The sequence below is a fragment of the Lutzomyia longipalpis genome, chromosome 1 (assembly GCF_024334085.1).
Source record: "Lutzomyia longipalpis isolate SR_M1_2022 chromosome 1, ASM2433408v1".
Classification (NCBI taxonomy): Eukaryota; Metazoa; Arthropoda; class Insecta; order Diptera; family Psychodidae; genus Lutzomyia; species Lutzomyia longipalpis.
The window spans coordinates 17,547,352-17,565,510 of record NC_074707.1 but is presented as its reverse complement, the minus strand read 5'-3'; the positions used below and the strand labels follow the sequence as shown (position 1 = coordinate 17,565,510).

Here is an 18,159-nt window from a genome sequence, read left to right as displayed (position 1 = left end):
ATCCATTCGGCAGAAACACAACCTGCTGCCGGGTGATGTGTGCTATTTCGCCCAAGAGACACAGACATCATCTTCCGCCATGCGAGACTCGTGTTCGCGGGTTAGAGGGTACCTCTTGTATCCACTTGATATATTTAACAATGTGCACAAGCATGCGCCACAGACGAGCATCTTATGTACAAAACATCGCGCGCGCGGGGAGAGTCAACAATGAAGTCGCGTAGAGTCAAAATTACTACTTTTTCTTTGCGGTGTCATAAATTCTGTCGATGGGTTGACACTAGATCTCTCTCTGATCCGTGTGGAAATTCCTCGTTTTTTTTCCCAACCTCCTCAACTACCGCATCTTCCTCCGTGTGTGTATACCCTTTACCCCTATATGTGACTTTGTATCACCGCTGTTGCGCGCAGCAGCGCATTTCTTGTCCGCTCTTTAGCTGGTCCAGAAATGAAAACAAGAAATGAGCGACACACGAGATGCTTTTATGGAAATTTGCACATTTCATGTTCATCCAGAAGATGATGTTCACGCTTCTTGTAGAGCTTTCCACCATGTGGACATTGATCGATACAAACAACGAGTGAATCTCACAGGTCAGCATTTCTCAGGTGTATCTCGCATTATATGGATTCCGTATCTTACCGCGAATGAGATGCTTTTTGGGGTCCCCCTTCTTCCATTCGTGCGCAATCTCCATACCACAATATATACTTTTTGGTCCACCCATTTTGTCTCTCTCAATTAACAATGAAAGTTTTGGCGGTTATTTTTTTTTTCACTTCGCCTCAACCATGTCTCCCTCTCCTTTGTTTTATGCCCCACCACACACAATCATGGCCACTTTTACCAGATCACCGTGAACTCACAGCGAATCCACTGGCCCAGGATAATCCATATATATGCAAAAGAATTGGCAATGGATTGCACCGAGAAAGAGACGCGCTGGGGAGAAGAAAAAAAGAAGCCCATGGACACAAAAGCATCTCAGATTTCTGGTAAAACGGCGCTTTTGAACACGACACTACTCTGCAATTACTGTCAAAAATTCCAACCTGAGATGGTAGGAGAAAACATCACGAGGATGGGGAGGAGAAGGAGTGAATAACATAAAATCTGTTTACAGAAACTTTGTGGGTATATATAGGGGGATGATAATTATGCAAATATGTTAAGAAAAGAAAGATTTCTTTTCTAATGGTCTAAATTTTTAAGAAAATCTTGAAAGTTTTCGTCTTGAAATTTAATTTAAAATTTACGCAAAAATTTTCTTGAAAGCTTGACTCCAGAAAACGGGTTAACATTTTATTTGTTGGTTTTGATGTGCTGATGCTCAATTTTTTTTTAATCAGACTTTACCATTATTTTAATCATGGAAAATTTGATTTGTTAATTTTGGGTGCATCAATGTTAGAAAAGTCGAATTTATTCAATTAAAAGATGAATTTTAGAACCTTTTACGCGTAATTTCAAGAAGTCAGACTTACGAAAATATCAAATATATTTTGAGCCTATTTGGGTTAACAATGTTAGAGATTCTTATGCTATGTTCTTGCAGTATCCATTAGTCTTGCAGTAACCAAACAATATCTATGCAGTCATATTCAGATTCAGATTCAGATTTGTTTGGGGTGGCCGCGACTGAGATCGCTTCCAATCCACTGCAGCTAAAGCAAGCTTATTGTGGGTCCCCGGATATCATCATAATCTGATAATTAATTAGCCAAACAGTCCCAGGCCATTAACAAAGCTTAGGATACCATTTGGCTTAATTTTCCAGATGTCATGTGGTTCTAACACATAGGCACCTAGAAATTTACGTCTTCTGCCCATTAGTGCTTCACAGTAGCACAGAATGTGGCTAGACGTTTCGTCTTCCATCTCACAGAATCTGCAGGTATAGTTCTGTGAGATTTTGATGTTGTACAGATGCTTTCTTAGACGACAATGACCTGTCATCAGCTCTGTAAGGATTTTTAGGTTTTTCCTATTTAATGATAGGAGTTCTTTGGACTTAGAGTTTGAGGATTCTACCATAAACTCTTTTGCCTGTCTCATTCTAGGACTCTGGGTCCATAGACTTGATGTTCTAGTTTCGAACCATGTGTTGAGTTCCCTTTTGAGGGAGCACTCTGCAATGCCACAGAAGGGCTCTGGTCCAATGAAAGGAGCAGAGGAGCCATTCCTGGCTAGTTCATCTGCGGTTTCGTTTCCTGGGACACCGCTGTGTCCCGGTACCCACATTAGGGTCACACTGTTGAGTGCGCTTAGGTTTTTGAGAGCCTCTAGGCAGTCTAGGACTAACTTAGAGGTAATTTTATCAGATTGCAGCGCTAGGAGAGCAGCCTGACTGTCCGATAAAATGTATATACGTCGGTTAATATAATTTCGACGTAGGTTTTCCAATATACATGCCCAAATGGCAGTAATTTCCGTCTGAAAGACGGTGGCATATGAGCCCATAGGGATGGACAATCGAAAGTTTAATCTTTCATTGAAGACCCCTGCACCAGACATATCATTTAATCTAGAACCGTCTGTATACCAAACTAATGCGTTGTGGTCAATCCGTGTCCAATCATTCTCATTCGAGATGCACACGGTAAATTGTTTGATGAAATTATAGACTGGTATCAGACTATCTGTTATCATAGAAAAAATTTGGTTTCCAGAGTCTTTAATTAAACTGTCAATGTGAGATCCACTTTGACAGTTATTATGTGAGTGTAGCCTGATTATGGAGGCTTTGGCCTGTTTTTCAATAAACAGGTACAAGGGCATGAGATTGAGGAGTCTCTCTAGTGCCCGGGTAGGGGCTGTTTTCATAGCTCCTGTGATTAGCAGACAGGCGACTCTTTGTAGCTTGTCGAGGCTGTTTCTAGTCTCGTTGGTTTCCGTTATTTGCCACCATACACACGCCGCGTATGTGATAATGGGACGTACAACCGTCCCATATATCCAGCGCATCATATGCGGATTCAGACCCCAGGTCTGCCCCACGTATCGTTTACAGATCCACAGGGCATTCCGGGCCTTTACTATCGAATTTTCCAAATGTGATTTCCATTTGAGTTTTTTATCCAGAGTGACCCCTAGATATTTGCATTCTACTGCAACATTGACACTTTCACCATTAAGGGTTGGATTACATTCAAAATGTAATTTCTTCCTATAGGTGAAAGGAACAATCACGGTCTTTTTGGGGTTTATTCCCAGACCATGTGCTGTGCACCAGGACATAGCAGCCCTAAGTGAAGATTGTACCAGTTCCATAACTGTATTTTCAAATTTTCCTTTCACAAGGATGACTATGTCATCAGCGTATCCCTGTGCATACGTCCCCCGACCGTTTAGCGTGGTCAGGAGATTGTCAACCACGAGTGTCCAGAGTAGAGGTGACAGAACTCCTCCCTGAGGACATCCCCTGGCAACAACATTTGTTGCTGCTCCAGTTGACGAGGATGCTACAATTCTTCTGCTTCTCAGCATATTCGAAATCCAACGGCATGAAGAGCGATTTACACCTCTATCAGTCAGACTTTGTTCAATCGACTCATAAGATATATTGTCGAAAGCCCCCTCTATATCTATGAAGGCAGCAATGGATACTTCGTTTTGATCCAGGCCTTTTTTGATCCGGTTAGTCAGATCAAATAAGGCAGTTTCAGTTGATTTACCTGTTTGATACGCATGTTGGAAGGGGTGTACCGGCTGTACCGTCAGAACATGATCCCTTATATGTCTATCTATAATCTTCTCCATTAATTTTAAGAGGAATGACGTGAGGCTGATGGGTCGGTAAGATTTTGGGTTATTCCTTGGTCTTTTCCCAGCCTTTGGTATGAAGATAACTTTGACAGTTCTCCATGGTTTAGGCACATAGGCCCATGCAAGACTGGCCCGAAGTATTTTTACTATTATTGGGGACAGTAATTCGGTCCCCTGTTGAAGCAGGGCTGGGAAAATGCCATCCACCCCTGGAGTCTTATAAGGCTTAAAGGAATTAATAGCCCAAGTGACCTTGTTTAGCGTGATTAAATTTCTTGCATCCTCGAAATCTGAGTTTTGAGGAGTTAAAACATGCACGGAGGCTTCTTCAGTCTCCTGAGCAATCGACGATCCCGGGAAGTGAGTCCTGATCATAAGATCAGTGCTCTCTTCCAGATCATTGGTGTAACTGCCGTCCGGTTTTTCCAGAAGGCCAAATTTTGCTAATTTACCTTTTGCCAGACACTTGTGTAATCTGGCACAGGTTGATGTTTCTTCTAATTCTGTACAGAATTTGCGCCAAGATTTGCATTTTGCCTTTCTTAGAGCTTTATTGTATGATGTTAGGGCGGCTCTATATTCGTCCCAAGCACCATTAGTTTTAGCTCTGTTAAATAGCCTGCGGGCACTTTTTCGCAGTTTGGTTAAGTTGGCATTCCACCAAGGAACTGATTGATCAGTTCGACAGGGTCGTGGGTTATTATTGGATGTGTAAGCATCCATGATAGCATTGTTAAAATTAGTTGTGGTGTGATCAATATCGCTCGGGCTATTGATTAAAATATTTAGGGATCGGATCTGTGTAGAGAGACTAACTCTATACCCATCCCAATTAGTTTTCCTAGGGTTCCTTTTGAGCTCTAGGACGTTAATGCTGTCCAGATAGATGTCAAAAATTATGTGCCTGTGATCAGACAGAGATGGCTCGTCAGAGACTTGCCAGTTTTTTACCTTCCTGAAGATGCGGTTTGAAGTTAAAGTAATATCTAGAACTTCACTGCGCGTTCTAGTAACGAAGGTAGGTTTATCCCCCACATTAACAATTTCAAGTCCATGCTGGTTAATAAATTCAAAAAGTGACTCACCTCTATCGTTGATGTTGGTACTCCCCCAGCTGGTATGATGTGCGTTGGCATCACATCCGACGATGAGTTCGTGCCCCTTACTTCTACAGAAGTCAATAAGGCTGCCTAACTGCGGTGGAGGACACTCTCTAACATCGCCTGGTAGGTAGGCCGAGCATAGAACAATATGGCGTCCATTGCTCGTTTTGTCCTGACGTACAAGAATGGCCACCATATCTCGCGAGCAGAAGCTAGGAATTGCACATACGGCTATCTCTTTCCTGTAGACGATGCAGGCTCGCGGTCTATCGCTGCTGTCATCACAGATGATTTCGCTGACTTTCGAATTCAGTCCGCGAATGGCGCCACTAAAGGCCCATGGCTCTTGGATTAGCGCAAAATCCAATTTGTTACGGCTGAAGCAGCCATTTAGCACTGCGGATGCCGCTCGTGCATGCTGCAAGTTTGCTTGCAGCACTTTCCAGCTAGAGGCGTTGCTCATGATGAGGGACTTCGGGGAGCTCTACGGCGCTCCCGGCCCCCTCCTCTGTTGGTGCTCCTGGAGCGATGAACCGTCCCATGGGAACTTGATGGGGACATATCGGTGTCCCCTGAAGTGCGGGCAGCGTCTAACCTGCCCCGCAGATTAGATTTAATTAGGCCATCCTGGGCTGGCGGTACATTCGCTCGCCCCTGGCTGCCGGATGGGTCATCCCTTCCGGATGCGCGCTGTTCTGTGGAGGGAGGAGGGATTGGTGGTCCATTACTGGTCCTTCCTTCTCCCCCCTTCACCCTGATCCTGTAACAATCCAGGGCGTGAAAGACGAACATGTCCGCCTTCCTCAATTTCTCAAGGGAGTCCTGGTCAATTGCCAGGACAAAGAGGCGGCCTCTCTGTCCGACACTGACCTTAATAATTCTCCACTTGAGAATGTCCAGATCGTTCTGGTGCGCGATTCGGCTCAAGATGGATCGTGGGTGGTCCACTTCTCTCTCCGGCACCCACATTGTCACAACGGTGGGCTTGGGCGATACATCGCCTTCCACCACCGTAACCTTTGGCTCCTCCAGCAGCAGGGCAACCTCCATCAGCCAGGACTTTGTTGCTTCATCGGCGCATTCTATGACCAGGCATCCCTGCCTGATGAAGGAATTTAGGAACTTGACCCTTGTTCCCCCTTGCGAAACCGTTTTGTCGATTTCGCCAGTTAGGGAGTACTTCAAATTTTCCAGCTGATCATACGTCAGTGGACAGGCCATGTTGTCACTGACAAGTGTGACTTTCATTCCCTTTGCCTTGGTGGATACAAAAGATTGAGATTCTTTCGGCTTCTTAGAGACGGCGATGTTAGAGGACGTCGTGTCGTCCCCCCGTCTTCTCTTGTCCAGCCTGCCTGGGGATGTAGGCTGACCCTCCTCCCTTTTCTTCACCTCCTGCAGCACCCTCTTCACGGCTTCATCATGCGTCAAACCATCAGACATCAGACGACGCAGGAATTTCCGTTTATGCAGTCATAACTTTCTTGTATCCTCCATGCAGTTTTAATGGTAACTTATACACAGATTTATGGTTCCTATTGATTTTTTTTCTATAAATTAGATTAAAAAATATTCATAAACTATCTAATGTTTCGTTAAAAAAAAAAACCTCCTAATCTTTTAAACATTATGCAATTAGTATATCCCTTAATTATGCTGCATTATCCTCTTAAGAACAACATAAAATCTTTACCAAATAAACCATTACTGAGGGAGATGAATGATCTTCCAATCTTTTCTTCTCTTTAATCCATAATTTTCCTTACATTCTCATGTTCGCTGCATACAAATTTTTTAAGATGCAGGAAGAAGTGTTTGTTAAGGAGTAAAAAATAACTGTCATGTTCGATACGAAGACCGAAAGAGCACAAAAAAAAATTAAAATAAAGTAGCAAAGTCAAAACATGATAAAAGTTTTACATGAGGGGGGCGTGTTGTTGGGAGAAAAATGATGTTGGGGCTTTTGTTATGTGCGCATCAGACAAAGAGGAGAAAAACTCATTATCCTCCTCCTAAATTACCTTTATACCCGGGTGCACACACCGCGCCACGAAAGGAGCAGTCAAGAGATAAGAAAAAAAGAAGCCCAGAAGTCCATCTTACCAGCGATGAAGTGTGCAAATTGCAAATTATTATGAGGTCATTAAGAGAGAGAGGAGCGAAACGGGGGCGGAAGATTGAAATCTATGCTGTTGTGGGACCTTCGAGAAATGAGTAAAGTAAATGCAAACAAAAAGACCTATATGATCTCCTTTTTTCGTGGATCTCTCCTCATCTCTTGGTGATGTTTTTTTTTTTGTGCACACTGTGTATTCCCTGATGGTCAGATTGAAGGCACTTAAGAAATTCTTTTGCTTGCAACACTCTTTCTTTGTCTTCATACAATTCCGCACGCGGTGGTTCGTTGCCGAAATTTATGGTGCCTCTTATGAGCCACTCTGCGATGGATTCTTATGCAACGACGTGCAAAAAGGCGCCGCTCTTGTGTGGTCCACCAATCTTTGGATTTTTCTCATAATATGTGACTTTTCTCCTTCTCGCCACTCAAATACAAAATTTAGGGTTCATATTACTGTTTTTTCTTTTTAATTTTATTTTCAGTGCACAAGATAAAACTTTTCTTTATCCGCCATATACCGACAACGACAGGGAATAAAGCTTTCACGCGTAAGTTAATGAACCCCTCAGTGAAATTCTACCAATAAACATAATATCTTGCCAGCTTCCGCGACTCCCGGACAAGCAGTAAATATATTATTGATTTTAATCTCCTTACCCATGAAACTTTCAATATATTTCTTGAGCGAAATTTTCTCTTTTGCAACCCTCATCAACCAAATTAGTTGCATGCGGAAAAGTGCAACTAAATCATGTTGATTGGATTTTTTTCTTTGGCACACATGAGAAATTCATGCCAAAAATCGAATCATCGCGAAGGCCAAAATCAAGAAAGATTGAATTTTGATAAAATCTGACAATATCAAAGAACAACCCAAAGCCGCATCGCAATTTAACTGAATGCTGATCTTGCCAATTATTCCGGAGAGCAGCTGATTTTCATGAGATCTCAGTGGATGACATTTTGCGGTCAGACTCTCACTAAAGCGTCAATGAATTCCATGCTATAAATCAATATGAATATAGAGAATTTTTTTCATCTTGTACATTTTTAAAGTGAATTTTCCTTTTATATATCTCACTTCAGTTTAATGATTTTATAAAGATATCAATCTCTAATGCAAGAGTGGGAAAAGTCACATTTTTCTCCTTATCACCATCAATGGAATACTTACATTGTCATTTATGGCTGCGCATTGCTGAGGGAACACGAGCCGCGCGATGATAAATGGCAACAATGTGGCTACATTTTTTGGGGGCTTAAAAGTGGAAGAAAATCGCATAAAAGAGGAATCTTTTACTACCAAAAATTGGCCACAAAATTAATTTATGACGAATTCAGAGTCTTTTATGCTTTTATGATATATTTTACAATATGTATTCTTTACATAATGAGATATTTCTTCATTTTCTTTCAAACTACAAAAGAAAAGCATCCGCCGTAGAAGCTCATTTTTTAATATAATTTTTTTTTTGGATTTTAGAGCCCCTTAAAATGTATTTTAAAATAATATTAAACATAATTGAGATGAATAAAATCGTAAATGAAAAATGAATGAAAATTCTAAAGTCAAGATTTCAAGATCTTTAAATGTTGATAGCAAGCATTTAAATAGAGTTTCAAGAACTAAAAGGGGTTTATTCGTTTTTGTATGAAAAAATCCCTTAATCATGGAAACATTCAGAAAATGCTACATCTTGAAGAAAATTAAAAATTAATAAGAAATCGCAAAAAAAAATTCAAATTTTGTACTGAAATCAACTAACCAAAATCCAGTAAAGTAAAAATTCTACCAAAAATGTAAACAATTACGTCACACTTTGTGATTTTTTTTATCTTTTCAATGTATGAAGCTTTAACAGCTTTCATAGTAAAGCTTCGTTGATGTTTTCTACAAAGGGTATCTTTTGATTTTTGCTTCAAAACGACAAAAAAAAACAAAATAATGACATCATTGTTTACATTTTTGGTCATTTTGAAACAAATATTTGGCGAGTTTTCTCATCTGATTTCCATGGAAAATTGAAAATCTTTTTTGCGATATCCTATTCTTTTCGATTTCTGCAAAATTTAATATATCCCAAAAATATCTTTGAAATTAGAGTTTTTCCATAGCAACGAGTAAATTCCTTTCAAAATTAACTTAACAAACTTAAAAAAGTATGAAGTAAAAAAAAATATTTTAGCCTTTTCTTATTCCAAAAATTCATTTAAATAAACTTCAAATACTCAATAAATCTCTTTTGTAAAATTAACAAATTACAAATTAAGGAGTAAAGAAATATTTTAAATTGCATGTCCCACACTCATGAGCGGAAGATCTCCTTAAAGTATCTCCGTTTTGGAGTAAACAGATTGACTTTAATGCAACGCGACAGGGAAGGAGGGATGTACTTTGAACATGCGGACAAGCTCATGTAGGAAAAGATCAAAAGGATTTTTTGGCGCTTGATTTTGACCCCAGAGTTAATTATACTTTGGATTACTTGCTGCTCTCTTTTTTTCTCCTCCAATGGTGTCCTCCTTTAAAAAACACCATCTGCAAATCTCTTGACTTCTACCCAGCCCCACACAATTTACCGAGATTGTTTGAGAGTTTGTAAGAGTCGAAAAAAAATGAGACATAACGAGAGACTCCCAGCAGTCACAAGGTAGATCAAGTTGCATTGGGGGCCCTCATTAATTTTCCATCCCAAAGAAAGCCCAATAAGAAATGGTTCGCCGCTAAGAAATGGGTGGCGTCTTGTGGAGCACTTAAATTTATTGATGATCCTGCTCTCATATGACCATAGAAGATCATCAGTGTGAAATAGTTTTACTTCATATTTCTACGTGTGGAGATTTTTATTTGACATGAAGAGCATTTTCTTCCATCATATGGGATCTTTCGACCTCAGAAGCACTTTGTCCACGCATTTTAAGCCCCAATGGATCATTCTTTGCGGAAGAAGAAGAATGTCTTTTTCGAACGCCCAGCACGTGAAGCATGCGAAGATTGGAGATGACGAAGTGAGAGCTTGGATGGGAGATCTAATAAACAGTTTTTCATCTAAAACTGACACAAATTGAGGAAATAAATCAGTGATAGCCCATTTTTATGGCTATCTAAGGAGAAACATGTGTTAAAAGTTGACTACACTTTTAGCAGAGCAATTTCAATAATAATGTTTTGAAGCCACTTTTGGACGTCGCCTCCCATGGTATTCCGTATGACCCCATCGCGAGATGACATAGGAGCTCTCAGAGCATAGCCGATTGTGCGTGAGCGAGTGAGAGAGAGTGCTTCGAAAAAGAGCTTTCATAAAAGCATAAAAACGGTAAAATGTCTTGCTGAGAAATGACGATGCTTAGAATGTCTCGCGAGGAAGACAAAAAGCCTCGGTTATGTGCTTTTTATTGTCATCGATTTGTCGCATCGATCAGGAATCAAAATGCCGAATGACGAAAAGATGATAAAAAAAACGAGAGCCATTTAATTGACTAACATTTAATTTGATTTGGTATTTAAATTCTCAAACCGCTCTGGGGACCATCATTAATTTATATATTTTATTTAATTCATCATTAAACACACTCCCATGCAGATTTTTTCTTGGGTAGAGCGCATAGTGAAGAAAATAAAAAAAAACTGAATGAGGAAACGAGGAAGACACGCAGCTGAGATAATGAATGTCCCATTGATGGAGCCGGTGTGCCCTGATAACGCTGCTAAAGCGTCAATATACGTTTTCCTCGTGAAAGAGCCAAGTGTCCGCGAAGATTGGACATTTTAATCACCTCCGGAATGAGATACAGATTCTGATTTTATTGGGACGGACAGAAAATAATCTTAATTAAATTATGGTGAAATAAAATTTTTAATACTTTTTGGAAGAAGTCACAAAATAGAAGGCTGTTTTTAGCTGTGATTCTTTCGAAGAAAAGAATAGCACAGCTTCTGTGTCCACTCTAAAACTCAAGGTCGTCGGATCGGGCTCAAACTTGGTATGAGCACGAATTAGGGTCCCCACATTCCAAAAAACGTATGCGCCGAAAAACTTTTCCGGCCGTCCGTCCGGCCGTCCGGCCGTCCGGCCGTCCGGCCGTAGTTTGGAGCTCAATTACAAGAGAACGGTAATAGATAGAGACTTGCGGTCAACAGCAAAGTTCAATTATCGACTGGAAGTCGTCCAACTATGATATCAAATTCAGCCCCCCACCCCTGCATCCGCCATTTTGAATTTTTTTCAATTTTGTTTTTGCTATATCTCAGCCTCTATTATAGCTAGAGGTCTGAAATTTTAATATGTTGTAGGGGCCCTTAAGACCTTTTCAACGATACTTCATTTCCAAAAATCGGACAAGCGGTTTAGCAAATATAGAGTTTTATCGTAAGTGGGCTATAACTCCTAAACCGCTTGACCGATTTGGACCAAACCGGTTTTGAATGAAAGATCTCAATGAGGTCTACAATTATCTATACATAGGAACTTTCAAAAGTTACCGCTAGAGGGCCTACAATCAAAAACAAAATTTTCGATGAGTTTTCGACCAGTTTTCGATTAATATCTCAAAAACTGGACGATAGATTTCGATTAAATTTTAGTATGTTATAGGTGATAGGCACACCTTTTAACCAAAAAAAAATAAAAAAAATTTATGTCGTGGTTTCAGAGATATAGACCAAAACAGGTTTCCATATGTACCGATTGTTGTAATATTGCCTTATATCGGCTTAACGGTACTTGATAAAGACTTTTCGATTGAAGTTTCATCAGGTATAGTGGGCATGACCTATCAGATTTTACTAATTTCAAAATTCAAAATGGCCGCCTTCTGCCATTTTGTTACATCAACAATTACTTTCATCTGTTCACATATATTTTAAACAAACTAATTGGCGCCCCGCGAAGCGGGGCGCCTTTTTTATACATGAAAAATATAAAAATATAAAAATATATAAACCTATAAATATACATATATAAGTACAATGATGGTCCAGCAGAGTAAAGGGAATGTACTTGTAAGTTTCACTTACGGGCTGTGATTCTTCCTTCAGATGACAGTCAAAGTGTGGTGAAGTACAATGATGGTCCAGCAGAGTAAAGGGAATGTACTGGTAAGTTTCACTTACGGGCTGTGATTCTTCCTTCAGATGACAGTCCAAGTGTGGTGAAAATTGAGGTGGATAAATTTTTAGGAATGGCTTTCTCACGCATCGAATCACAGCCAACGCGTGTAAATTCTGGGGAAAGGCTTACTCATGCGCGTTGGCTGTGATTCGTTGCGTGAGAAAGCCATTCCTAAAAATTTATCCACCTCAATTTTCACCACACTTGGACTGTCATCTGAAGGAAGAATCACAGCCCGTAAGTGAAACTTACCAGTACATTCCCTTTACTCTGCTGGACCATCATTGTACTTCACCACACTTTGACTGTCATCTGAAGGAAGAATCACAGCCCGTAAGTGAAACTTACAAGTACATTCCCTTTACTCTGCTGGACCATCATTGTACTTATATATGTATTTTTAATTAAAATTCTGCAATAAATGTCTCCTAAAGGTAAAATCACATTAAGATCACAGAGTCAGGCAAGAGAGCCCAAACAAAGTGTGATAATCATGCCTTATTAGATGTGGACAGCTAGTTTTTCTCAACACATCCATATCACAACATATACCCAACACATATTTTAGCTGTGTTTCTTTCAGACACAGCTTTTGTGTACCGAGCAAAATCGAAAGTCGTCAGATCGGGCTCAAACTTGGGATGAGCACGAATTAGAGTCCCCACATTCCAAAAAACGTATGCGCCAAAAAATTTTTTTTCCGGCCGGCCGTCCGGCCGTCCGTCCGGAGTTCAGAGCTAAATTGCAAGAGAACGGTGATAGATAGAGACTTGCGGTAAACGGCAAAGTTTAAATATCGACCTGAAGACGTCAGATTATGATGTCAAATTTTACCCCCCACCCCTCCGTCCGCCATATTGAATAACCTCAAAATTTTGTTTTCGCTATATCTCAGCCCCTATTATAGCTAAAAATCTGAAATTTTTATATGTTGTAGGGGCCATCAAGAGCTTTCCAACGATACCTCATTTTCGAAAATCGGTCAAGCCGTTTAGTCAATATGGCTGCCACAATTTTTCATCGAAAATCGACCATAACTCGAAAACGGCTTAACCGATTTTGATCAACCCGGGGTCAAATGAAAGCATTCAACAAACCCTACAACTTTCTAGAACATCAGAAGTTTCAAAAGTGACCGCTAGGGGGCCAAAAATCAAAAACAAAATTTTTGATGAGTTTTCGATGAATATCTCGAAAACGGCGACATAAATTTTTTTCATTTTTTGATATGTTGTAGCTGACCATATTATCTAGCTTCATGCCAAAAATGAAGAAAATCTATGGATCCGTTCTCGAGATATAGCCTTCCAAAGTTGGCATGTCATATCTCGGGTTCTACAAGTCCGATCTTGATCAACTCAAGCGCAAATGAAAGGTTTCGAGAAACCCTACAAATGTCTAGAACATTGCAACTTCGAGAAATGATCGCAAGAGGCGCTAAAATCGAAAACAAAGTTTTCGAAAATTTCGAACTCGAATTTTTCGAAAATGGCGACATAATTTTTTTTCATTTTTCGATATGTTATAGCTGACTTCAAGACCTTTCAAACAAAAAAAATTTATGAAAATCTATGGATCCGTTCTCGAGATATGGCCTACTAAAGTTTTCTTAGGGTATGACTTTCCTACTTTTCCCGACTTTGCGCGTATTTAAATTAATTCGCGTTCTAGTTTGCTCTCACAAAATTGGTACACTGCAAGAAACACAGCTCCCGTAAGCTTGGTCAGCTTACCAGTACATTTCATCTCTGCGCCGAAAAAAAGACGAGAAAAAGATGTTGAAGCATTTAATTGGCAGGAAATTCAACACGCGAGAATCATCTAATTGTTGATTATAATGAGATGTATCTGGGCAGAGGAGACTATTTTTTCTTCATTGAATTCACAAATTAATCGATCAACGCCGAAATTAGCTTATCTCAAATTACGGGAGACTTTTCTTCGCGCACACAAATTTTGTAATTTAGCAAATTTTTGCTTTTATTAACCTGAACTTGTTTTGCGCGCGACCAGCATTTAACCCGTGAGTCCGAAGGAATATAATGAAAAAGCCATCATCATGGACATGATCACCCCATTGAATCCCAATTACGCCCAACTAGCCATGTATTATATATGAGAGACACAGTGGTGTAGTTACCTGCGCACGTTTCAGTCGCCGCAATCAGGAACAACCGCAATGAAGGGCAACAGTTTGCCAACAATTCATTCGCAATTATGCCTCTCAGTGCAGGTCGCATTCACGTGAATTTAGCATTAGTTGCAGCGGCTATAGGGATGCAATTGCAGTGCAAAGTGTTTATGAATTAACATGATTTAGATACCATTCATGCCGTGTCTCAAGATACCATTCACACACATTTGGCTTAAGCCTCAATTCGACATGAAGGATTATTCATAATTGCTTAAAAATTTTTCTTACTGTTTAGCTTGAAATATTAAAATTACCTGAATGAAAAGTCATAGATAATTTTTTAATTAAATAAAAAATTCTATAACATATCGTTTTATTAGAAATATGCTTTGTTGTAAGATATATAGATAAAATTAGAGGTTGACAGTGGTGTAGTTAGGAAGAATGTTCACTGTTTGTGTGCTAAGTAATAACCCCCAAAGTTCAACAAACAAAGATTTTTTTAAAGCCATCTAAACTCCAGAAATTAAAAAAAAAGAGTTTTCCAACGTTAGGAATACGGTGAAAATGAATATTAAACGTATAATAAATGTCAAATGTTAAATTTTAAAAAAGGAATGTCAAACGTTAGAAAAGACCTGTTAAAGGTTTTAAAACACATCAAACGGAAGAAAATTCAAATAAAACTTTGGAAAATAAATGACAAACGCATAAAAAGAAATGTCGGACGTTATAAAAAAAATAAATCTTTCAAATAATAAACGTCAAACGTTAGAATGAACGACATACGTTAGAAAAAAAACGATAATTGTTAGAACAACGCCGAATATCAGAAAATAATTCAAACATCAGAAAAGAACTGACAAACGTTTGAAAATAAATTAATAATTATGATTTTCCGGGTTTTTCGTCGGTAAAGTGGGATTTCTCACCCAGAAAAACTCACGTTTTTCAGAGCTTTGGGGTGAGAAACCCCATTCTACTAACGAAAAACCCGGAAAATTATTATTGTCGCCACACATCGGGAAAACACTTCTGTTAGAATTAACAACAAACATCAGCAAAAATAAACGTCAATCATTGTCTTCGGGAGCGTCGAAATGTTTTACAGCTATAGTGCAACAAAATACACCCCCTTGGATAAATTCCTGACTACATCTCTGAAGAGAATGAATGTATTTATGTTCTCAAAAAAGTAGCATGAAATAGCCAAGACAATGTGATAGAACAAAAAAATTCTTTTTGAATAATAAAGAAAAATTCACAAGAATAATTCTGAAAAAAATATAGCAAATAGCCCCAGTTTCCCCTAAATCTAATAATTTTTATTTGAAGGAATTTAATTTTTATTTCGTTATGTTAATTTATGCTTTTTATCCTGCCTCATGTAAACTTTCCATCAGAACATTACAAACAGTCCATTAAGGTTTTCTCATAAAATTTGGTCACGTGCAGACAGCGATAATGCGACGATTTTTGTGAGTGATATGATATTAAATTAAGACCGTCGGTAGTACCGTGCGCGCTTTTAAAATGTCACCAAGTTGAGGAAATTTAATGTTGGCAGAAATTGGACGAGTTTTTAACTATTGATACCCATTTTATACCACCAACTCCTCCAAATTGACTCGATTTTAACTTGATTTACAACTAAAAGTAATTACCGTCGTTGAGTGATTTATCTGCGGAGAGATCTCCTCAACAATCCACCTTGTTTAGTTGGGTGGAATAAGCGTCGGAGATTTTTTTTACCAACTTCTTTAAGGAGGTGCCACCACAAGTGAAAAAAAAAGACAATCGTTGGTGGCGATCTAGTGGAGAAAAAAAATTGAATGACACGCTATTATGGCAAAAAAGAGCTAAAATGTTCAAAATTGCATTAAATTAATTATTAATTCCCTTACATGGCAGGAAATTATAATTCTTTTTTCAATATTTTATATGTATCTACTTCTCTTTTTCCCCCACATATGGATTCTTTCCGTGAAAATATACACACAATTAAGAGCGGATTACAATTTTTGCACTGATTTTAATACCAAATAAGTGTATGTAGGCCAACTGACTTGCTCTTATTTTCTTTTCAGCCGCACCAGTGTGGAGAAGAAAAAAAAGGTGGCAGAAAATTTGAGAGACGAAATTCTCCGCGCTCCACCTGCTGCGGTGCTTTTTGCGGTTGTCAATCGGTTGGAGCAATGTGTCTCGGCTGTGGCGCAATGGAGGCGCCTGGTGGGCATGCGTAGCTCATCAAACTGGACAAATGCCGGGATGCGATTGGACAGATTCGATGTCTGTGAGGGATTTCAGGGGACGTCTTGACCCGTTGAAGATGTGATAGTTGGAATGGGAGCGAAATTTCGTGATAAACTGATCGAGATTGTTGAGCTGAAGATTCACAGGATTTGGAACAGGTTGAGGTGTTTCTGGCAATGCACCTAAAAAAATCATTAAAAATCATCTAAACAAAATCAAGGATGATTCCCATTTGATATTTGAAACTTACTGATTGCCTGATAGATTTCCGATGATGTCTGGTAGACTTCCTCCATGTTAGTGGAGGTGGGTGGTGGGTAGAGTGGGAATGGAGTCTCAACGGGGATGATTTCGTTGAATTTTGAATAATCAATCTCATAAACTCGAGTTTCTGGGCTAAAATTGGCAATTTCCTGGAAGCGATAGCCCCAGAGGATCTCGGTATTCAAGTAGCTCGTCCTTGCTTGAGTACTCTGTCCAGTGGACTCAATGGTTCCCTCGAGGAAGACCAAAATCTCAAATTGATCCTGCATAATATCGTACGGTGAGAGGTTGTACAGCGGAGAATCTGGGGTGATTTTATGCACGACAATTACGGGCCAAATTAAGAAGAGATTTGAATCACAATCATCCATCTTCAGGTCCAATTCTGTGTGGTATTGCTTAATCCTCTCACCCTCGGGCGTTACTCTGGTGTGGATCAATTGAGCACGTATATTGGCACCAATTATGTGACTCTTCCGCATATCTCCCACCCTGAACATTAGACAGAGATCTCCATCCCGTTGGCAGATGAGGGCACTCCGGGAGAACAGGAGAGTCTGGCAACGACTCTTTGGGCGGGTTAACTTGGCAAAGACAATACCCGCCATGAAGGCTTGAACGAGGACACCACAGATCGCCTGCATGCAGGACACAAAAACAGCTTCCGGGCACTCCTCGGTGATGGCTCGTACACCATACCCAATGGTATGCTGAGATTCCAAGGAGTACAGGAAGCACGATGTGAAGGAGTAAATGTTAATTATACACGGTCGCCATCCATTGGCCTCCTGCATCGGGGGCAGGTGTATCTCCTCGAGATCACCGTGTGTTAGTGAGATAAGCCAAAACATTATGGCAAAAAAGAGCCACGAGAGCAAAAAACTTAAAGCAAAAATTAGCAACACCAGCCGCCACTGGAGATCCACGAGAGTCGTGAAGATATCTTGGAGGAATTTCAGCTGATGATGGCTCAGATTCTCCTGCAAGACATTGCAATCCCCTGACTTGAGGATGGCTCTTGGTCGTTGACGACGAATGGCCACAGACGGCCGATGACCCTTATTGATTGAGGTCAAAAGAGTCGCCTCCTGATTAGATTTATCACTTCTGCCACTTCGACTCATCATCAAAAGATTCAATTAATACAAAAAAAATCAACTTTTCTCTTAAAGAAATAATCCACAGAGGAATTCACGTAACACTCTCTTGGTACGTTCTTCTTCGTCACACGACCGGAAAGAGACTGGGGTGCTGTGACGAGAGGTATCTGTCTCTGGAAAAAATCTGCCATTGGGAGGGATTAGCGAATAATCTGTGAAGATGTGTTTTATCATCTTATCTCATTGTGTGCGCGCCAGATTAATTTACTGCCACACACGATGAGGCAGCAGAAGGAGCCGCAGGGAAGA

The 18,159-nt window shown here is 39.9% G+C and overlaps 1 protein-coding gene across 1 annotated transcript; it reads right to left on the bottom strand.

Moving 5' to 3' along the window:
- Positions 1-15,386: 15,386 nt before the first annotated feature.
- Positions 15,387-18,051, bottom strand: LOC129794573 (G protein-activated inward rectifier potassium channel 3-like). The gene is made up of 2 exons (XM_055835330.1): positions 16,737-18,051; positions 15,387-16,668 (listed from the first exon to the last, which is right to left on the bottom strand). The coding sequence occupies exons 1-2, from the start codon at positions 17,875-17,877 to the stop codon at positions 16,481-16,483; spliced, it is 1,329 nt and encodes a 442-aa protein (XP_055691305.1). The 5' UTR covers positions 17,878-18,051; the 3' UTR covers positions 15,387-16,480.
- Between the last annotated feature and the right edge of the window lie 108 nt (positions 18,052-18,159).

Excerpts from the sequence above, each read along its gene's own strand:
- LOC129794573 (XM_055835330.1), bottom strand. The coding sequence starts at position 17,877 with ATGATGAGTCGAAGTGGCAGAAGTGATAAATCTAATCAGGAGGCGACT. Across the intron at positions 16,669-16,736 it reads GGAAATCTATCAGGCAATCA|GTGCATTGCCAGAAACACCT; the intron begins GTAAGTTTCAAA and ends TGATTTTTTTAG.